We start from the raw sequence: 24,108 nt of genomic DNA on the forward strand, positions 1-24,108 counted from the left end.
ACAAAATAATTAGCCAATAAAAGAGTTTTTAAAAAGCCTAAATACAGAGTTAAAGCAATGGTAATGAAGAACTTAAAGTGATGAATAAGTCGTTGTAACAGGCGTAGTAGATTAAAGCCAGTTGGTAGATAAATAATATTTGTATTACTAGATAATGGGGAAATGGTTACAGTCCTGTTGTCAATAAAGAATGACAAAAAATTAATCTCTGTTCAATAAAATCATTTAGTTTTCACTTGATACACCAACCAAGGAATGCAGAAGGGCATCTCTGAAGGGCTATAGATGGGCTATAGCAGCAGAAGACCACACCGAGCGGCTCAGGAGATGGAGCAGGTCATCTGCTAACACCGACTCTAGTTCTCAGATACTGAATCCAGAGCTGCATTAATCAGTTAAATTAAAGTTAAAAGTGCTTAAACACAGACAAAGATGTTTGTATTAATGTGTAAATGGGTGAATGAGACTTGTAGTAAGAAAATACTTTCAGTGCTCAACTAGAGTAGAAAAGCATAAGTACCAGTCCATTTAAACAGCAAACTGAGGCTGAAATTAACACAGAGTAACCAGAATGTTGGAAAAATATCGTTGGGTCTCATTTTTACTACAACATTCAGATGGAAGGGTAACAGATTGGTGTAGACAACATGAACGCGTGGCACACTTTGAGGCAAACTGAGCGTTGTTTAAACACCACAGCCTGCCTGAGTATTGTTGTTGACCATGTTCATCCCTTTATGACCACAGTGTAGCATCTTGCTTCCAGCAGTATAACACACCGTGTCACAAAACTCAAAATCATCTCAAACTAGTTTCTTGACCATGACAATGAGTTCACTGTACCCAAACGGCCTCCACAGTCACCAGATCTCAATCCATCAGAGCGTTTTTGGGACGTGGTGGAACCAGAGATTCACATCATCGATGTGCAGCTGACAAATTTGCAGCAACTGTGTAAAGCTGTGATGTTAACATGCACCAAAATCTCTGAGGAATGTTTCCAGGACCATGTTGAATCTGTGCCATTAGGAATTAAGACGGCTCTGAAGGCAAAAGGAGGTCCAGCCCAGTACTAGCAAGGTGTAACTAATGAAGTAGACGACATATAATATGGATACAAACTCTAAATAATTGATTTCTCAAACTAACTGGACAGGCCTGCATCTGCGTGAAAGTCAGGATTTGGAGCAGCATTATCTTCTTGATGTTGTTTTGTTGGCTGTCCAGTGAATGTACTCTTCTAGACCAAAGCTCTTTTTTAGCTTTTACGGCAATTTGAGGTCAAGTTGAACCAAAAAACATTAAATGGCTCAAAGATAACGTCTACAGTGCTCACATTTTAAAGCTCATGCAAGTTTTATTAAAAAGGTTCTTTCATTCAGGTATTTAAAAAGTTTTTAAGAAGATAAGTTTTGAAAGTTAATGGAAACAGCTCATACAAGTGGGCAGGGTTTTTTTTTGTTCTTCCTATTGTTCTACTCGTACAAAGGCAGCATTGCAAGAAAGTGCCTCTGGTGCAAGAAGTTGAACTGAAACAAAAAAAGACAGGCTAATTGGTCAGGCGTTTATGATCCAAATAATTAAAGGGAAGGAAATTAACATTTGGCTTCAGGAGCAGCACAACCGAACCACCGTGAAGCTGGTCAGTGATTTATTTTCGGTGTTTAGAAGACATTTGTCTCTGTTAGTGGCACTATGAAAATAGCAAAAACATTAAAACATTACTGAGACAACCTGCTCTGACTTTTTCTCTCTAATGAAATCTTCATTTTACACCCAAAATGCAATTATTAGGTTCACACCACAACTGAATCTTTTGTGGTTCCTTTAAAATAAAGACTTTTCTATCATAAACTGATCCATCAAAGGTCCACACCGGTACATAAAGATCACTATAATTTAGAAAATGAATTGTGTGAAGTTCAAACTTATGTGGGTGAGGACCTCCTGCTTAATGTGTACCTTCAATTCTCAAACAAACCCTACATCATTTTAAATAAAGTGTTTATCTGTGAGTAGTCTCTGATGTAAAAAACAAACCTAGACCTTCCATTCAGAACTTTTGGGGATTTTGTTTCCCATTCCCATCACATAAAGCTATTTAGGGTTACTGTCAGTTGACTATCTTCTCTCATCAGCTGAAAATAAACAAATCCCCAGTAGAAACATTTTCTCCCATCCTCGTTTACTTCCTATTGCAGATCTGATTCCACTTCCTCAGCTCTCTATCACTCGGTTCATCTCCAGCTGAGGAAATGTGGCTTTTAGCCTCGCTGACCTCACATCACATGTCTCAGGAAGCTACTGCTGCTGGGTCAAAACCTAAAGTATAAACTTGCAGTTACAGTTTAGCTGGTAAACTAAAATTTGGCTGTGCTCGTCGGCTCTGAGGTGTCATTATAGACTCTATGATATTTCAGTGGAAACGCTATCAAACAGGAAAGTGGTGAGTACAGTTAAAGAGTGCTGCCAATGTTTTAGCCACACTTGATGCCTGCTGTGAGATCATTTCCCTACATAAGTACAGCTTACATGTTCCAACTGAGGAAACTACCACTTTTATTTACTTACTTGGCAATTAAGAAGTCAGAGCTTGAGGGCATGTGAGGAAGAAAAATGCTTGGAGTAATTGGAAAAAGTTGATGATCTGACCTAGAGCTAACACTCACAGGAAATTATATAAAACCTGGAGAAGTACTGAAATAAAGTATTCTGTGATATTTATGTAATGTTCCAGGTATTATAATGGCATGTTAGCAGTGTTGTAAAGTCATATTTCTGGCAGTCTGTGAGGTTGAATAAACAGAGAGAAGGGGACTCTGCAGCTCTGCTCTGTTAGCACACTTTAGGAGTCTACTTTTATGCCTGAGGTACATATGCTCCTTTTTGTACCATGAAACATTAGAAAAAACACAAATAACTTTTGGTTACAGGGTCCATTTTGTCATTATTTACGACCAAAATCACTTCAATGTATGACCCATTTACTACAACTGAATCTGAAAGGAGTTCAGACTCACTGACTTGGATTAAAATGAAAGTTACATAAGAACATTCAAAGTTTCCAAACTCCTCTCAGCTCCGTCTGGAGTCAAAATATCATGAAAACAAAAGATGATGCACCGTTTAGCTTCATGACCTAAAAGTATGCTGCCAAACATGCAAAAACATACTCAAATCTAAAATTTGAGTATGTTTTGTACAGAAAGTCCATATTAAGCTTTTAATAACTAGTTTATAATGTGAAACAAGTGATTACTAAAGCATAATCTTCAGCTATGTTTTAGCTAATAGCGCTGCTCAGCCAATTAACTGCATGCACCATAAATGGTAAGTTAGCATTAAGCTAGCTGCATAATGGGTTTTCTTTGGGTTTATACGTATACTAGAAGAGTTGTAAAAACTACAATTTATAATGAACACAAAATATTCAGTTGTCAAGTTAACTGATGGTATTCAGCCAAAGCTAATGTTAGCATTTCAGTTACACCAGTTAGCCTCACATTTAAATGTTAAGGCCATCCACACAGATGGTTCGTCATTAGAGGACATGATGGGCCTCAGCACTGTATATTAGAGAATCTATGTAACCCTCTAATATAGAGTGCTGTGAAAAAGTTGTTGCCCCCTAAATCTAATAATGGTTTTGCCATCCTTGGTAGCAAAAACTGTAATCAAGCATTTGCAATATTTGGAAATTAGTCACCGTGGAGGAATTTTGTTCCGCTCTTCTTCGCAGAATTGCTTTAATTCAGCCACATTAGATGGGTGACCAGGATGCTATTTAAGGTAATACCAAAGCATCCCAATCTGAATTAAGGCAACTCCAAAACCTTGGCTTTTTTTCACAGGAGGACTTGGCAGAGTGTTTCAGATCATTGTCCCGCTGCAAACCCAAGTGCTATTGAGCATCAGGGCATGAACTGAATGTTGGACATTCTCCTTCGGGATCCTGGTAGAGAGCAGAATTCATGGTTCCATCACTTACAGTAAATTGTCCTAAAGCAGCAAAGCAACTCGAGATTTGGGTCAAGCTTTAGCTGTCAGACAATTAGCGTCACATTTGACTGGAATACTTTGGTGCCTCATTTTTCACAATACTGTATAGTTTTAATAAGGTCTGACACATTGGTTCTTTCAAAATAAAACACACCTCTGAATCTATTGAATTTGTCCTGAAAGCGTGAAATTTGCTCACAGTGTCTACGAACTGAAAATCTTTCCCCTCCTGGAATACATACATACATACATACAGACTGCTTTTACTCAAAATAACTACAAAACCAAGACAGACCAATTCTGCCTGGCATCCCGTGCATGTTTTTAGTGTCTTCCCTTCACATATTCTCCCAGTAACCTCTGGGAGATTCCCATTCTAGAGTGTCCCACCCTTTGGATTACAGAGGTAAGCTGTGTAATTCAACACGTTAATGACACGCTCCACCAAACAGCTGCCATTAAAGTTATAAATCTGACGCCATTTCACATTTTTCTCCCAGACCTTCACCCCTCCATTTTCGGTCTTAACCTTAGCTACAGTCAGCGTTTAAATTCAGTTTCAGGGTTGCTTTTTGTTTTTCTGTTGTAGCCTTGTATGCCCTAATTTTTTGACATAAAGTTATATTAATAGCAGCATGAGCATGAATAAAAGATTGAGATCGGGTGTAGGGTCTGACACAGAAAACAACCTGCTGCTTTTACACTGACCTGCAAATTTTTATTCACTGAATGAAAACTTATGATTTCTTTTTGAAACATGACCTGAAAGGACAATGGAAGCTGTCAGATTTGCATTTAAATAGCCTTATTGTGAATCCTCCAGCATGTGTGTGTGTGTGTGTTGGTGTGCTACATGCGAAATAATTTGCTTTGACAGCAGCAAAGAGAGAATCAGAGCTAGGATGCCACCTACACATATCTGAGCAGATTTCTGAGGTTTCTGAAGGAGATGCTGCTTCTGTTTCGCACCAGAAATCAGGCTGCACACGGTCGCTTTGCACGTGTTTGCATGATGACAGTTAGAAGTCCATGTACAGGAAAATATTGTTGGCGGGATCATCAATCTTAAATTATTTTTAATATGCATTTTCCATTTTTTGCTATAAGCAATTATTCAGATGTATATTATGCTCCTCTGCTTCTGTGGGTCTCACTTTGTTCCCTTCACTCTCCTTGTAGACAAGGAGTTGCACACAAGCAGTGTGTATTATGGTAGAAAAGCTATGTTGCAAAATATATATTTCCAGCTTGAGATGTCTGAAATTAGATCTAATTGCCCCACATATTCATTCGCCCATGTCACATAAGTCATCTTATGGCAATTTCTGTTGTGAATGTTGCATTTTATTTATAGTTCTTTGTGTGCTTTCCATATCTGTACAATCTCAGAGAACATATTAAGTCACCAAAGAACAGAATGACATTGTTCAGTTGGTACTAAAGAGCCCAATGTGTGCCAAGATGATACTTATTAAAAAACTTTCATGTTGTTTACACCAAATTCTGAAATCAAGTCCTCAGATACTGGAAAATCAAGACTCATCAGACCGGCAACTTTTTTCCAATCTTCTATTGTCTAGTTTTGTTTAACTGTAGCCTCAGTTTCTTATTCTTAGCTGACAAGAGTGGCACCTGGTGTGGTCTTCTGCTGTTGCTGAGATGCTCTTCTGCATACCTTAGTTGTAACGAGTGGTTATTTGAGTTACTGTTTCTCTCCTCAGGTTGGCCATTCTCTTCTGAGCTGCGTCTCACTGGATATTTTCTTTTTTTGGTACGTTCTCTGTCAACACTAGAGAGGGTTATGAGGGGAAAATCTCAGTAGATTAGTAGTTTCCCATTCTGATGCTCAGTTTGAACTTCAGCAGGTCATCTTTATCATGTCTACATGTTTAGAGGCACTGGGCTGCTGTCACATGATTTGCTGATTAGATATTTGCATTAACGAGCTGCTGAACACATATAGCTATGATTGTAGACTGTGTGTATATAAAAAATGGACGCAGCCTCAGAATTGCATCAAATCTGCATTCTTTCTATTGGCCAGCAAGGGGCGACTGTTTTTGATGGTATTAATATCAATGGGAACATTACTCTACTTCTCACTTGATTCTTTCACCAGTTTCAACTATTACTGATAACAACATTAGGTTTTTTTTATAAGTTATGATCCCATTTAGAGTAAAACAGAAAAAAAAGAATGAGGCTACTTCCATATTTTAACTGTCTTACTCTATGGTATATTGTCGTCTGCATTTCACTGCTTAATTTGATATTAAATGACTTGCTGATGGCTCTCTTACTCTCTCTCTTTCTCAGACTCCAAGCCTGTAATTAAAATGATAATGAGCCTTGTTGCAAATGAAGCCTCAGCCGTGACGTAAGCAGTGACTCTTGTTTCACCCAGCTTGGTGCTGTGCAGGTGGAAACGCTGCCGGATTAGCCTCCTCTTGAACCGGTTCATGGCTTCACAAAAACCCAAACACAGTGAATGAGGGATGATTGAGAACAGGCTGCAATAGCAGCACATAGGCGGAATTTGCATTTTAATAGCAAGAGCTCATCTCCAGTGTGCTATTGATCCATTTTGAACAGAGGGATAGAAATTATGATGTGCCGAGAGAGAACCAGATGTGATGAATGGTGGAAATTCCTCCTGCATTCTTCTGTAATTTGAGACAATGTCGAGCCGCAGAACATCATGATTGGGTTTCTTTAGGGTTTTTATGGAGCCCTAAGTTAGAGCCTAGATTTGTGGCACTTTGGTAATAATAATACTACTACTACTAATAATAATAATGATTTTTTTGTAGTCAGGGTCAAGATTTTATTTGTATTTACATACAATTCGCATAACTTTTATCCAGCTAATGCTAGCTAATAAATAATGCAATTATCTCCACTTCAGATGTAGAAACTGTGAAATGGTTTTTGATTCAACTTGAAGAAAAAATGACCATTCAAATGGATGTTTCAGGATGATGAGATTGTAAGTTACAGAAAAAAGTAGTTGTTCTTCATAGCTTAGCTTAGCTAGCATCTGTGCAAAAGTTAAAAGAAAATCACACCTGAAAATATTTTTAAGACCACATTTAAGCGAGCAAAGTGAAGCAAGCAGAACATGAGCTTTAATAAACTAAGCTTTGGATTTTTGCACAAACGTCCTAAGCTACCTCTCATCTCTTTATGTTTTGTTTCCAAGGAGCCACAGATTTTCGTATGTTTTTAAAGTGGTCTTGAGCAATATGTAATAAAGTCATACCCAGATAGAAAAACACACAGTGGAGCACTATCAGTCATGGATTGGCCTCCCCAGAGCCCGGACCTCAACATTACTGAAACACTGTGGGATCATGTTGACAGAGAACAGAACAAAAGGCAGAAACATCCAAAGAAGAGCTTTGAATGTCCTTCAAGAAGCCTTATGCACATTACTGTATGATGATTTTTGTATCAGACTGAGATACAGTGCACACTAAATGGACAAAAGTATTGTCCCACACTTCCTAATCCTTGAATTTAGGTGTCTTCAGTCCCATGGCTGCAGGTGTATTCAGATGGAAGATAAAACTAAAGGCTAAAAGACCAAATTAGGAACAGCACAAACGTATTGTATATAAAATTGGACAAAGCCACATTTAGAAGCCTCAGCTTTAGCAATTTGGATGCCGTTAAGTAGATTTTTGGAGCCAGAAATGACCTTATTTGAAACGGTGGGAAGAGCACTAATTGATGACCCAATGCAAGCTGCATCCATGAATCGTAACACTGCAATGCACTAACACAGATACTAGATTTGGGATATCATTACTAGCTTTCCTTTTGCCTTGGCAGTTGGATATCGAACTGGGAGCGACAGTTAAGTGCATTCCAGTGGTAGTTGCTGTAAATATTGCTCAATGCAACATTTTTTTCTGGTTAAAAAAAAGACAGCTGCAGTATGTTCATCGATAGAACCTGGTCATTGCTCTGGAACTCAGGACTTTTCCACTTCAAATGGCGCGCAGCATTAATGCTGAGTAACAAATGAATAAAGTGCTAGAATTTTATTCACCTAAGATAAAGTGGAAACTTCATCAAAGAGTGCTCCATATGTCCTCTGATACTTTGCCACAAAGCAGATAATGTTTCAGAGGTGGTCGGGAGGTCAGGCAAGTCAAAAAAGTCTTCAGCAGAGGTCCAAAAGTCCACAGATTCAGATAGCTATTTGGCACCAAACCAGGACTCATCAGGTTCTGACAGATCACAAGCAGCAGACTAACAATCCTCTGGTTCTGGTTCTTTCCTCCACTTTAAAAGTCTTACCGATGTGATATTGTTCAGTCTCGAGAAGGACTCTATCAGTCCTTCTGTCCTCTGATACATATATGTGCAGTTCATGTATTGTATACCATCTGTGGATATTTATGTTAAAAGGATAGATCTGATTTAAGGCTGAGATTTGATTAGAAAAATTGATGAAGACAGATTTGACATCTTTGGCTGAACAGGAAGATTTTACAACCAATGGACTCGAAAGACTGAAAAAGATCAAGGCCTGAACTTGCAGACCTGCAGCTCAGAGGAGAAAGAGGACTAAAAGGCCAGACTAAAGTCAGCTTTAGTGTTTCAACAGCTTTTTACTTGATCATCAGAACAAGTAAAACTGCTAAGCCTGTGTTGTCTCAACAGCAGCTAACCCTAACAACATTCAACAATAAATCACGCAACAACTGATTCTGTCTGTGGCAGATTGGAGACCAGTGAAGGAAGATTTAAAGACATATTGAGAAAACTTCCCCACACTGATAAATTAAAGATTTTTTTAACCCCATTTTAGAAGTTTTGAAATTGTTTGATGACCAGCAGTGTTTATGCAGAAAACACAAATTGGCTCTAAGCCCTTGGAGACAAACTATGGGTGTTTCATTTTACAGCAGGAGACATTTCAGCGGCAGTAAGAGGTTGTAATTGAAAATACCAGCTGTGGCTGATTCAGTGTGAAACCTACAGAGATGAAAAATAAAGCCAAAAAGCTGCAGTCACTCATGTGCCCACTAGAGTCTGGCTCCTAAATTGAGTCAGTCCCCAACTGTACAACAGAAATAAACATGTTTACAGCCTGCTTCAAGTCTCTACAGTTAACGACTTCATATTTCTCATAATACACGAAGAGGAGGTGAACTTCTTATAAAGTTATGCATTATTAAGGTGCTTTGATTGACAGAGCTGTCTCTGATAGGCTTCAGAATCTGAATCACTGAATGATTGACTGTAACTGGTGCCTTTTGGAAAATCTTTAGTTTGCTGTGTGATACCGTCCAAAAAGTTTGTGCTGCATATTTGCCTAGTATTTTATTTGTATATTATTTACTTATTAAGTTGCTGTGGCCTTAGGCACACAAACATACAGACCAATCAGTGAACCCCTGGTAAACACCATAAATGAGGTAGAAATATCCATTTGTAACATGAGCTGGTGAGGGTGGAGAAGCTAGCAATGTTAGCTATTAGCACTAGCAATTACCAGATTAGCTTAGAGCACAGGTGTCGAACTCCAGGCCTCGAGGGCTGGTGTCCTGCAGGTTTTGGATGTGACCTTGATCCAACACAGCTGATTCAAATGGCTAAATTACCTCCTCAACATGTCTTGTAGTTCTCCAGAGGCCTGGTAATGAACTACTCATTTGATTCAGGTGTGTTCACCCAGGGTGTTATCTAAAACCTGCAGGACACCGGCCCTCGAGGCCTGGACTTCGACACCCCTGGCTTAGAGAGACACATAGCACATTTATTTGGCAGAACTTAACCAAGACTTTACGGTACCAGGTCTTCATTGCACTATATTAACTTTTCACACATAAGGTGTAGATAACAGCCTGCACCAACTTTTTACAAAATAGAGCCAGAGAAGTACACACTTGCACCACATTGCAGTTTCATTCATTACTGCATCCATATTCATATCTATAGAGTCCAGCTGTTACATATTCCCTGACCACTTGTAAGTGGTAGTTGGAGGTTGGTGAAATTTGCTGGGTGCAATTGGTTGCAAAAAGTGCTAACTTTCTTGTGATTGTTTGTTTGCTAGCATGTTTCTGCAGTGGCCCATTGTTTATATCAATCTGTCTGCAAATGCTCACCGACTGGTCACCAAACTGCAGTGAAACTAAAATATTCAATACAAGCTTACAGGGAAGACCGTTCACCTTCAAAGTAAAGGCTGTACTTGTTTAAATATATTTGCTGCAGCAGTAAGGCTTAAGTTTAACTTTAAAAGTCAAAGTTTTCCATTTCTGGTTTGTGTTGCACTCTCTTGAATTTCATTGCCGCTCAGCAGTTAGTTGGCGAGTCTTTACAGACACGTGTCTTTCATGCGAAATGTGTTCAACTGTGGCAATCCCCTAGAGATCAAAGCAATTGCAAGTAGGTTTTTGGTAATGCACTTTTTTTGGGAACAGTCAGAAAACTCCAGCAGCCAATCGCCAACCGGTTGGTGAATACACATTTTTCCCCAACAACCAGTGACCAACCATGGCTATAATGCTCAAGTCAAGGATTTAATAGAGTTTACAAACCAATGCTTTCTATATAAACATTTAATATTGATATAAACAGGCAGATATATAAATTGTTTCTGCAAAGCTGCCTCAATTTTAAACTGAAAATTTTAAAAATGTATAATTTGTTTGGTTGGGAGTACTTGATATGGCCTTTACAGCCCTGTATTTGTATAGCTTTTCCCCATATAATTGTTTGTTGTTGTTGTTTTTTTTAAGAACTCTAATCCTTGGTGATTTGCAGTAACTCAACTACATGCTGTAATTCAACCGCATGTTTAGACAAACGGTTTGAACTGTCAACAAAAATCTGACAACACAACATTGGCAACGCTTTAAATACATAAAATAATCCCACTCGTGCACATTCAGCACCATTTTTAAGCATGTTAACGTTGGCGTTCAAAGCTTTCGCATGCAAAGCAAAAATGTGACGGCCATACATTTTGGACGGCGAGGGTGGAAGTGTGGAGGATTATCAGCATGCACAGATAAAACATGAAATCCCCTTGATGGCCCACCAACAGAAACATGCAGAAAAGGAAGCAGGAAAACAAGACAGATAAATACAAACCGGGCTGGAACCTCTTTGCTCTGTCAGCAGTTTGAACGGAGACATGACAGAATCCTGTTTGACTGAGCATAGAAGAGGGAGATTTGTGAAGTAGAAGAAGCAATGAGTGAGTAGAGGGGAATAAAGGTGGCCATTCCAAACACTAACTTTAAGGCTCATTAGAATTTTACAAACTCTGTTTTTCCTTGTATACTGCATGCTGTGTTTGCACTAGTAAAACATGATTAAATGAGGACTGGATCAAGCCTTTCGCGCAGCGCTGTATTTTATCATAAAGTTTTAAAGTTAGTTGCAAGGTCTTGTTATTAAGCCTTGAGCTGAATGGTTTTGCCTTGGCTCTCTTGGTATTTTGATGAGCATTGACCCGACTGAGAAACAGAGGGACTGCACAATAAAAAGCAATGTCCGACGCTGACCCACACATCAACCCCAACCTCCTCCCTGTGCTGATTTTGGAGCTCTTAACTGTCCTTTTGACCTTTTTTCCTGTTATAATTACTATGGACACTTGAGGACGATCATTTAAACATAAATATTAAGAACTACAGTTTTTTTTTAAAGTAAGTGCAGTTTTTAGCAAGGAGGACTAAATGTGCGAACTCGTTGTCCTGTTTGTGTAGTTCTTTTAGTAATAGAACTTCTGTTAACTTCTTCATTAAGAGAAGCTCCATGAGCTCCATGAGAATAAAATGCATCATCATCCATTGCTCACATGTGTTGTTATAGGCTTGTTTTTAAATCCTCAGGGATCCAATCAAAGCTTAAAATATCTGTTTGCGTATACGGGCACTGGATTCCCATGCCTGCCTGCGACTTGAAACAGTGACCTTTTGCCTCCCAGTTCTCCTCTTAGCTCAGATACAGCATGTCTGATACTCAGATAAACCACTGAATGCATTCTTCTTCCTCCAGACAGTTTAACCAAAGTCGAGAGATAACTGTCTCATTTCAGGAGCACAGTGTGTGTGGTGCAATTACACTGAGTTACATGAGTGACATAAACCATAATAATAAGACAGGAAGCCATTTGGCTGTAAACACGATGACTGGAGGAAGGTATATTTGGCACTAGACAGAAAGCGAGTCAACAGAAAGAAGGAAAACAAGCACTTTGATTGTGCTCTATCCTTGGACATGGCATTTCAGCCTGCTTTTAGAGCTTCCTTTTCATAATCCCTAAACATAAAATGCCACAAGTTAAATGGAGGAAGCAAAACCCAAACAGTACACAATATTTTGTTTTTTAAACATGGCAGCTTAAGGTAACAATTTATTTCTCAGTTTATTGGAGAGTTTATTGGCTTTAATTATAGAGTGGGGTAATCTAGCTGACTTGGCAAACCTTCAGCTATTAACAATATTAATATAGTGTAAATTAATTAGTGCAACAACCTCTAAACACATGGCCTCAATCTTTTCAATTAACAATAGCAGTTTAATCGATAGACTAATTCATTTTGGTTGAGGTGCATGCCATAGCAGCATGTACTACAATAAAACAGAGTATATATATTGTTGCTACTGTGTAGCAGAACAGCATATATTCACCAACTACTTCATTAGGTACATCTTGCCAATACTGAGCTGGACCCGCTTTTGTCCCCAGAACTGTTTAATTCTTCATGGCATAGATTCCTCTAAGAGTTTGGTCCATAATGACATGACAGCATCACACAGTTGCTGCAGATTGTTGGCTGAACATCCCAGAGGTGCGGTATTGGACTGAGATCTGGTGACTGCAGAGGCCATTTGAGTACAGAACTCAGTGTCAAGCTCAAGAAACCAGGGTGAGATAATCTGAGCTTTGTGACATAGTGGGTTATCTTGCTGGACGCAGCCACAGAAGATGGTACACTGTGGTCATAGAGGGATGGTCGTGGTCAGCAACAATACTCAGGCTGTGGTGTTTAAAGCTGTTGAATTGTTGGTGTTGACTTCTGTTCTGCCTTTAATCCTGGATAAACTAGCACTGAAGCTCCTGGGACACCTGGGACTGTCCACATCACTGCACTCTTACGACTGTCCAATAACAGTAAATCATTTTTAAATATACTGATACTGAGGAGGCCAAAATATCCCAAGAAAATACCCCTCACTCCATTACACCATCACCACCAGACTAAACATTAATACATGTTTTCATGTTGTTTACACCAAATTCTGACCCTGCCATCAGAATGCTGCAGCAGAAATCGAGACTCATCAGACCAAACAACGTTTTTACAATCTTGTCCAGTTTTGGTGAATTGTAGACTCAGTTTTCTGTTCTTAGCTGACAGGAGTAGCAGTGTGCACTTTTACTGCTGTTCAGATGCTCTCCTGCAAACCTTGGTTGTAACAAGTGTTTATTTTAGTTACTGTTGCCTTCCTAACAGCTCAAAGCGCCATGGCCATTCTCGTCTGACCTCTGAAATCAACAGCACATTTACACCCAGAGAACTACTGTTCACTGGATGTTTTCTCTCTTTTGGACCATTCTGTGTAAAATCTTTAGGCGATTGTGTGGCGAAATCACAGTAGATCAGCAGTTGCTAAAAACATGCAAGTTTACCTACTGAAGTGGCCAATGAGTGTTGTTTTTGTTGACCCTATAGTTTATTATATTTTTAAATTTACACACAATTAGCATTATTAGTAGTAAAAGGTAAAAACCTTGAAACAATATCAGGCTGCTCAAAAAGAGAGCAACTACCTAAATCTGAGTTTAAAGCAGTAAGTACAACAGCAGTGAAACGTGCAAAGGCCGTGAAGTTTTACTGCAGATATACAGCCTTTAAATTATATTTTTTAGCTGGGAGCTGCTGGGATTTTCCCACCCTGATTAAACCTTTGGAAACCAAACACAAGTCAAACAACACACAAGTTGAATTACAAAGAGTTTAATCCCAAAAATACTTTTTCCTTTTTTCCTGTTTTGGCTTGTAATACATAGTTTGGTCTTGCTGTATCGTGGCTGTAACACTATAGTACTGTATCATTTACATTGTCTGAAGTAGTGGCTGTCATGCAATGTTGGACACAGCTCGACTTAGCAGAAAGATGCCACGTTCACATCAGAAATCCTGACTGTAAAAAAAAGAAAGAAAAACAGGTAACATTCATGTCTGCCCACTTGAGCTACAGGTATGACAACACAGTCACCTGTGACTAAGGTTCTACAGTTTGTTTACTTTGTAGACATCAAGCTGCAGCACAATAATGCTGTTTCATTTCTTCTTGTCTTTCATCGTGAACGTGGCATCAGAGAACAGTCCGTACAAGACATTCAACAGTCTTGTCATTTAAGACCAAATGCTAATGTCAGTGACTTTTTATGGCCTCCTCTGCAAGTTGGCTGTCAGGTATGTGAAACATTATGTTGATATTAACCTTTATGGTTATTTCTCACTCTGTAAAATATTTTATGCGCAGCTGAACAGGTTCCAGCCTGTTGGTTTGTTTCACTTCTTCACTGTGACAGGAAGACACTCGGCTTCTCGACTGTCCACCTATTGTCACCCCAGGGAATTTTGACAAAGCTGCTAGCATCACACAAAAGGTTGTCCTCTGCTGTTTGTGCTGGACGGCAAAAGTCAACAGTGCTGTTCAACACAGGTTTATCAAGCGTTAGTTTGGCTTTTTATCATTTCCTGTTTGTTTGGTTTTTTTTTACATTTTACATGGCATTTGGTGACTAAAAATAATATTGATTTGGGATAAAATATCACATCTCAATTAGGGCTGTTTGACTACGGGGGGAAACAATTCCAGATCAGCAGAGCTGAGTTGACATTTTGAGTTACCTCAAAATGTCAAGTTATTTTCTCAGTTTTGAGTTATTTTAAGTTTTAGTTTTGAGTTATAATATTTGAGTTAAAATTTTGACTTTGTATGGCTGTTATTAGTATCGCTGTTATTTAAAACAACAACATTGGGACTTTTAAAACATTCTGCGCTTGAGGAACAAAAATTGTATTTGCTGTTTTTTCCAAACAGCTGACTAAAAATATCCACTCCTGTGATAGTAATGCCAAATTGAGGCATCTCTAAAATACCAGCAGCTTTGACAAGATGTAGATTTTTGGCACCTTGGAGATGAAAACAGGCTCTGAACACGTGTCCTTTCACTGCCAGCAGGTTGAATCAGTCTGGGATGCACTCATAACACTTCTCAAGAACTCTGAGGGGCAGCTGGTTTGCTTTAGAGCAACTAAAGCAGCTAAAAATGACTCTATATGCTGATGACTATGTCATGTTTTGGTGTAAGATTTCTGATGGTAGTTTGATTAATTGGTTGTGTAATTTCCCTTCCATTCAGCATTATTATATAACTAAATTTAAGTTTGAGAATTTAAGAGAGAATTTTGTGTGAAAAGTAAGAGTAGATGGATACACAAATAATATAATCAGTGTTTGCTGTATTTATCAGCCAACCCTAACAACAGTTATATTAATGTACAATGTCCAGTTTTTATTAGGTACAATTAAGCTTGAACTATAGCAACAATTACATATAATGGCTTAAATGGACCCACAGTGTCCATGTGCAACTCTTGTACCATCAAGCCGTATTATTCTTGTGGCAATATTGCATTAAATACATAAAACAGTTGCATATATAGCTGAAAAAAGTTGAACTGCTAAAAATAGGGAAAAAAACAGATGCAGCTTTAGTAAAATTCTCCAAAACAGATCAAATCAGCTTGTCACAGAGCAGAAGGCCTTCAACTTGACTTCAAGAGGAGGGATAATCAAAGGTGGTTCCACTGAGGAAGACACAGAAAATGAGCAAGATGAGGGATGAGGAAGAACTGATTTCATATAGCTCAAATTCATTCTATACAACATAGTTTATTTAATTATTTTCCTCATAAGCCAGTCATTCCAGACATATATATATCTATATCTCAGTTTGGCAGGGAAGGCTGTAAAAAAACAACAACAACAACAAAAAACCCCACCAAAGCAGAGTTTCTGTGTCATCTCTTGGGAATCATCTTTGGTGTAACACCACCTCGCAGCTCTAAACACTGACCTGTGCATGAGTGCATCCCTAATCACATTTACAGCAGCCTTCTCACATCTGTGCACAGCACAGCAACAGGGAGCTCTGCCAGTGGATCAATACACTTTATAAAACATCTCCGCTACAATACACACATCCCTAATGAAACAGTCCTATTAATACTCCTCCATCAGGGAGAGTGCAGAGAGAGCCACAGTGTGCACAGACACAACTGCCTGTGAAGAACATTAAAACAGTCATCTACCAAGGTAAACAATCAATATTCTTCCCATAAATCTGACTTTAATATCACTATTTTTTAGAATTTATGCTATTCATGATTATACTATATAGATTTCTTCTGCAAATACGCATTCCTACAGGAAAGTATGGATGCTAATGAGTTATGTGATATGCATTTTCAGCTCATTTTGCATCCCTATGAGTATATTTTCCTCCTATATGGAGAATTGCAGTATTTCTGTGGTGTTTTTTCTTCTTTCTTTTTTTGTTTAATCCATCCTGTTTCTATAGATGGGATATGTCATAGTTTATTAGCCATCATCCAGCCAAAGCCTGGCATCACTGCTTCTTTTTCTTCTGCTTCAATGACTTCCTCCTCTTCACGATCATCTCGTACAGCTTGTCCATGCCCTCGTCCAGTCCCTCTCCGATGATGGCGCAGGCCGGCTGGACGTGGTACGGTGTGGAGGGGCTTAGCTCCGCCAGAGCGAGCTGCCTCTCGATCTCCCCGACGTCCAGAGCCCGGGGCAGGTCCTGCTTGTTGGCGATAACCAGGAGCGGTGTCCCCTGGTTCTCGGCGAACCGGGTGATCTTGTGCAGCTCGGTGCGAGCCTCCTCCAGCCTCTCGGTGTCCACAGAGTCTACCACGTACACGATGCCGTCCGTGCAGCGGCTGTAAGGCTTCCACAGGGGCCGCAGCTTCTCCTGGCCCCCGACGTCCCAGAAGTGACAGCTGATGCCCCTAGAGGCCCCCGCGCCGCCCAGCCGGATCCTCTCCGTGTTGAAGCCGATGGTGGGCACCGTGTTGACGAACTCGTTGAATTTGAGCCGGTAGAGGACGGTGGTTTTGCCCGCAGAGTCCAAGCCGAGCATGACTATGTGCAGGGACTGGAAGGCAGCCAGATTGGAGAAACTATTCCCCATGTCTGCAGGCTGGGGAGGAGAGACAGCGTGCACTCCCACAGCCCCACAGCAGCGAGCGAGATCACCTCAGGGGACGCTTAAAGGTCCCGGGAGTGATCCATCGTGGGTTATTAAAACGCGTAAAAATTAAAACGGCTTCTCCTCTCTCAGCAGAAGTTGGGGGCACAGCCCCTCGTTGCGCGGCGGCACTCCGGCAGCAAGAAACGCCGCAGCATCCCTGGACTCACTCCAACCGCATCTGCCGTCCACAATTGTCAAATCACAGCACGTACAGCGGCTGCATGCACTCTCGCGCACCACACTCTCTCCAAATTACGCGCGGCCGCCTGTCACATCGCGTCTCCGCATCTGGCCGCTTGTCTCCGAGCAGCTGCCTTCATGTAGCGGCACACAACACACGCACGAAGTGATGGAGCGTGACGCGTGGATCAGCCACTGAACGCTGCCATGGAGAGACGCGTCAAGTCAGACGGGAAAAACGCAATAAAATCTGGCTTCCGGTTACGCGAAAGGGCTTTAAAAAGTAAAAGCCTTTCACATTCGTGACAGAAAACCTGCCAGCGGGGTGGATAAAGGATCTTAATATGAAAGGTGTTCAGTCGCCTTTCCTCTGCACAGGGAGGCGTCCTCAGCTGTGAGACTCTGACACCTGGTGGTAAAAATACGCAACTACAAGCAGCTGTGACTTCATGAGTGCAAATATAAAGATACACTAATTGTAAGATAATATATATAAATATAAATATATATCAAAAATGGTTTCCTCCAGCCTGCAGTCAGCTTGTCATTTAAGTGACTGCCACTGTCGCCATAAAACAAAAGAAAGAAGAAGGCAAATAAAGCCTGGGATTAGATGGAATAGATGGACAGTGAGTCAATATTGACCAAATATTACCCAGCACAGCTTGACGTCATGAAACATGGCCCTTAAATTTGGAAACATCTAGAATGAAGCATCAGCAGGCCCCAACAGGCGGACTCACAGAGAAACAGCTAAAAGTTATTCCAAGCAGTCAGTAATTAGTTTCAACCAAAAGCAACACTCACATGGAGCAGGATTCATCTTCACTGTGTGTTTGAGCAGTGGTTCCCAACAGGCGTTCAATTCATTTCTTTATATGTTTCTAGGAAAACGGGAAATAGGTGCAGCGACTTATTGAAAAATGTGCAAATATACATGGAAATACAGCATACTAGGCAATTCTAACATGTTTGAAAGTCAATATTTGGTATGATCACCTTTAATCTCCTGCTAGATGTAGATGACCAACTTCTTTAGTACATTAGCAAGGAAAACTGCGTCGATGATGGAGAGGGGATGTCAGTGCTAACCATCTAATAAAACAGTCACGCTGACCAGATGCCGGCTCAGCAGCAATTTCAGATTAGCATCTGTGACAATGACTGAATGTAATATGTTCAGCCAACTGTTTTGCTTTTAAAAAAATCAAGATGCAGGCCTGTTTTCTTTAAAAATTCAGAGATACGTGGTCCTCACAGGACAGCCACTGCAAATGTAAGTAACAGAATATATTGTACTTAAAATGAGATCCACCTTTAACATATGCAACAGTTACAGTAAATCATTTAAATAAATAAATAATTTAACAGTGATGAGGAAGAGTGTTCTGCAGAATTATTATTATTATTGTTATCATTTTACTCTATGCACAAATTTTCCAATAAATAAATCAAAATTTTCGTTGATTAATTTTTGTTGAAATGCTGAGTGACATACAGATGTGTAGTGTTCAATATAGTTAAAGTCACCAAAAATGTTCTAAAACAGTTTCTCTCTTTTTGTTCATGTATATCAGCTGTTAACGAAAAAACAACTACAGCAAAATTAATGTAATTTCATCATTAAGATGTATTTGTCTTTATACACTTTACTACGTAATAATAAATAATATCATCAATAAAATAAAATCATCAATCATTGCAAAGAATATTGGGACGTTGATGAGGTTTTTTTCTCAGATTTAAATATTGGAGATCCAAACGTGAACACTGCACTGCATGTTCTGGCGGCTTAAAAAAATGAAGAGGATGAAAACTGCCAAAATAATAATAATAATGATAATAAACAAAGAAACAATGCTATTAAATGCATAAAATAAAATAATAATAAAATAAATGTAAACAAGAGTTATTATATATGTCTCTGTTTTCTTTCTTTATTTTATCTGCGTCTGTATTGATTATTTCATTTATTGATTCTGAGTGATTTATTTGTTTATTTCCTTGTTTATTTAATTGTTTACATTTTTTTATTTTGGCAGCTTTGGTATTCCATAAGAAAATACAAGACGCACCTCATCAAACAATATAAACATGCCTTGTCAGATTTGACTTTTATCGATGATATAGCCGATACTTTTGACTAATTAGCTACATTATTTGTTAATCTATTTATTTCTGCAGCATGTCCATCGCACATACTCACAAAATTTTAAATTATATCTCAACCTGTGTCTACATGTTTAAAAGACTTTGAATGGGTTTGATATGATTTAATTATAATAATTCTGAAAGTTTCCACTTTTTAAAAAAAATGTTTTTGTATACAAGAAAAATTGCTTAACATGATTCTGGATTTTGTGGTTTGCAGGTAAAATTATTTTTACATTGTTCATGTTGGAGGGAATGCAGACTCTGACTCAGAATCTGGTTTGGAGCAGGTCTGGGATCTGTAACAGAACTGACACCTGATTGGTTTACACTAATGATCTAACTCTATGCTGTCTTTAATTCATCTGTAAAACTAAATGAACATTAAAAGTCGTCTCAGGATAACAGAAAATAATAATGTGCCTTTTAAGCAACAATAATCCAGAATTACACAAGAAAATGAGACGTGCTCCTTTAATGTTCTCGTGTCTTCACTTCATTACATTTTGGCTTTTTTGTGCTATATAATAAACCCACTGTCCCCATAAACTTTGTTACATACATGTGTTGTTGGTGTTAAAAGTATAAGGCATGTGATCATTTAACATGTGTACCACTAGATGGCAGCACAGTTTCTCACTGGAGTACGAGCAGTTTTCTGTAGTCAGAGGAAAAGTTTGCAAACACACAAAAAAATCAAACTGCTGTTCTTTTTCTTCACGACAGACCAAATCTAAGCTGCTTTTTTTCAGGAAAAAATGTAAGTTTAGCAAAGTGAGTGTTTAAATTCACATAAAAAATCTTATCCTCCATTCAAAGCTTCTAACAAACACTCACTCAGACTGACATCGTGTTAGTGACACATTTTTTCAAAGCTCAAAAAGAGTCCCCAAACCTGTTGATCTTAATTTTCATAGTCTAAAGTTTTTACGTATCATGGTTATTATCAGCATTGCGACAGCCCTAGATGTGATGGACTCAACTCGACGAAATAAGAAGCATTAACAGTCCATTGTTACTTTAAGATGTAAAGGTGAGCTTCACAAAATCACCATCATCAATCCCCAACTAACAGCATCTAAGATTAGAGTCCACATCGAAGCCCAGAGTTCAAGCAGCAGATAGCTCTCAAGATCCATCCATCGGTCCATGTGCCCATTTTCCGCTGCTGTTAGGAGGAGACGGTGTGAATCAGGCCTTCATGGCGGCCAACTGCGGCCAAGAAACAACTACGGAGGGAGTCAAAGAAGCACAAGGAGTGGACATCAGAACAGTAGAACCATGGATTATGATGAGTCCAAACCTATATTCAGGATGAAGGACGACTGCATCAGGTGGCCTGGCCTCCACATCCACTAACAAGAGCACTTAGAGAGAGCAGAGAGCTTCCCCTGAAGGGCAAAGGCGATCTAGGATACACTGAAGAGATTACATCTCTCAGCTGCTTGGAAAAACCTCAGAGTCCCCCAAACACAAATATCTATCTATCTATCTATCTATCTATCTATCTATCTATCTATCTATCTATCTATCTATCTATCTATCTATCTATCTATCTATCTATCTATCTATCTATCTATCTATCTATCTATCTATCTATCTATGGTCTTGTCGATGCCTTCTCCTTATTATACAAGAGCACAGCATAGCACAGCATCCCTCCAGATATAAATGACTATAAGTTTGCTTTGTCATGACTGACACTCATGCTTCAGTTTGACTGCAACAACAAGCGCTCACGTTGCATCTTTACAGCACCTGTCGTACCTGCTGCTGATCGGATATGATCTGATAACAACTCTCATTGTGAGCCTTCATTAAATTCCATCCCCCCCGGGCACAAAAAATTCATCTAATTAGCCAGAAGAAGTGAAAGCAAGTGTGTGTGTGTGCAGCAGCAGTGTTAGCAGAGGGGAAAGAAAGCCAGTCCCTAAACGACAACACAACCTGAGTCATCAAGACCCGACTAATTGTCCTCGCTGTCCTCCTCCTTTATTGATTCCCCTTTTATTAGTGCGTTCGAGATCAATAAAACGAATTATAAACAGGGTGTGGACACGCCCACGCGCGCACACACACACATACACGCAGCTTAACTTTATAAGACCACAACTCACTCTAATTGCGCTCCTCTCTCTCTTTCTCTCTCTAACAAGGCTGGATGTCTCTCGCCCACCGCCCACGCCGCCTTCTCATCCATAAAACAAGAGTCTCCCTCTCTGATTTACTTCTCATTTATTCCACCACCTCCTCGCTGTTCCACAGGTAACAGATGACGAGCTGCAGACAGATGCTGAGAGAGCCTCAAACAAGCTGTTTAACTATCAACTGCCAACTTTCTGAAGAAAAAGAGAAAAAACACATCTATAACTCAGATGATGTAAAATGAATCAGATACATGGGCTGAAGTGATCTACATCTCAGAGGATTTTGAGTCCTTGCAAAAAAGATTTCCTTAAAAAAGTATCACCAAATTAAAGTACTACCAAGGTAAAATATGTAAACATGATCAACCAAATAAAACTAGGATGCAGTGTGGACACATCAAACCTGATCTCTTTAGGCTGCACTGGGAGGCTTTTTGGTTACCCATGAGCCAGCAGTGTGAACGTGGCCCTGACCACACTGGAGGACTGCCAACTCAAATGATGTAAACCACTTACACTATACTGCCAAAAGTATTCAGTCACACACCCGAAGGATTGAATTCAGGTGTTGCAATCACTTCCATGGCCACAGGTGTATGAAATGAAGCACCTAAGGCATGCAGACCGCTTCTAGGAACATATGTGAAAGAATGGGTTACTTGAGTTCATCGAGGTTTGCGGGCATTCATTTATGCACAGCTCTCTTAAGGTCCTACCACAGCAATGACCCAGTCAGGTTCAGGTCTGGACTTTGACTGGGTGCGCTTGGGATCATTGTTCTGTTTCATGACCAGGCCAAGCTTTAGCAGTCAGACAGATGTCCTCACATTTGACTCTAGAATACTTTGGTACACAGAGGAGTTCATGGTTGACTCAGTGACGTCAAGGTGCCCAAATCATGACCTCTCCACCACCGTGCTGACAGCTGGTACGAGGTGTTTGTGCTGATATGTTGAGTTTGGTTTTGCATGATGACCAAACATCTCCACTTTGGTCTCGTCTGTCCAAAGGACATCGTTCCTGAAGTCTTGTGTTTTGTTCAGATGCAGCTTTACAAACCGAGCTGCCGTGTTCTTTTTAAATAGAAGCGGCTTTCTCCTGCAACCCTTCCGAACAAGCCAAACTTGTTCAGTCCACATTTAATTGTGATGTCATGAACTTTAACATGTAACATGCTAACTGAGTTTGAGGGTGTTTTTCTGAGGGTGAGTTTTCTGTGATGTCCACTCCTGGGAAGATTGTGATATTGTGTTAACAGACACCTAAATGCTCTAGAGCAGCACACTGCAAAAACGTCTGCTTTTACACATACTCTCTTATAGTTTTGTTTACATATTCGACAAATGAGCTGGTAGATAATATCCTCACCAGGAGTAGAGTCTGGTAATTTTAAAGGACAGAAGGGAGCTGTTATAGTCAGTAAAAAGACATCTTTCCCCTTTCCTACCAAGCCTTACTTTCCTCCACATAAAATAACATGGAGCTGTTGCTGCTGACCACTGCTGCTTTCATCTCCTCTTCACTCAGAGGAAAAAAGGTACCTTTTTTTTCTGTATGAAGTGGAAAAGGTGGTAGGTTACAGGCTTTAAGGCAGGTAGCTACGGCAAAACCACTCCCCCCAAAAAAGACCATGAAATGTAAAATTGACATTGTATATGGAGATGATTTTTCAGGCGTAATCTTTGTAGCCTTAGCAGATTTTTCTTATCTACAATAATTACACTTAACCTTTTAAACTATAAATTATAGTTCCTTATTATTCTGTCTCTCAGGTGTAGTGGGTCCACCTTACAAATATGTGTGCACATCCTTAAAAGTGAAGTCCTGTGGGTTTGTGTTCATAGAAAGGAGTCGAGCTGCTCTAGTTTTCAGCACCCAGGTGCCAAAATGTACATGCAATCAAGATTTTCACCTGCTGCTTTGATAAAGAGGAAGGCCCCTTTTTACTGTTTTCTTCAGCCTGAAAGAAAAGAAGGTGCACAGCTCTGTTTATCTTTAGCTTGATAAGTTCTTACAGCTTGCAGCACATCAGAGACACTGAAGCTCTGATAATCACCGCCGAGGCTTCTACATCTGGGGCTCCCCTGCATCCAGCGTGCAGCCGAAGGCCCGAGACGTGAGAAAGAGCAGATGAAGGGAGTTTTGCTTTGCGTTTCTCTTTATCTTTCAAGGGCCCTTTATGTTCGTCAGGCCCACGAGGTGAAACCGGCCTGGCCTGTTTCCACACATCCTCCAGAAACCTCCGGAAAGGAACGGCAGATGAAACAGAGCGGCGGCTCGTCCCTGAGCTTTTCATCTCGCCACCTGTTC

At 39.8% G+C, this 24,108-nt stretch overlaps 1 protein-coding gene across 1 annotated transcript; it reads right to left on the reverse strand.

The window, feature by feature from the left end:
• Positions 1-13,978: 13,978 nt before the first annotated feature.
• On the reverse strand, positions 13,979-17,871 carry arl4ca (ADP-ribosylation factor-like 4Ca). Its single transcript, XM_039606394.1, has one exon. It carries the CDS (start codon positions 17,258-17,260, stop codon positions 16,676-16,678), a length of 585 nt encoding a protein of 194 aa, XP_039462328.1. The 5' UTR covers positions 17,261-17,871; the 3' UTR covers positions 13,979-16,675.
• Positions 17,872-24,108: the final 6,237 nt, after the last annotated feature.

Source organism: Oreochromis aureus, linkage group 23 (genome assembly GCF_013358895.1).
Source record: "Oreochromis aureus strain Israel breed Guangdong linkage group 23, ZZ_aureus, whole genome shotgun sequence".
Lineage (NCBI taxonomy): Eukaryota > Metazoa > Chordata > Actinopteri > Cichliformes > Cichlidae > Oreochromis > Oreochromis aureus.

Coding starts and splice junctions, on each gene's coding strand:
- arl4ca (XM_039606394.1), bottom strand. CDS start 17,260: ATGGGGAATAGTTTCTCCAATCTGGCTGCCTTCCAGTCCCTGCACATA.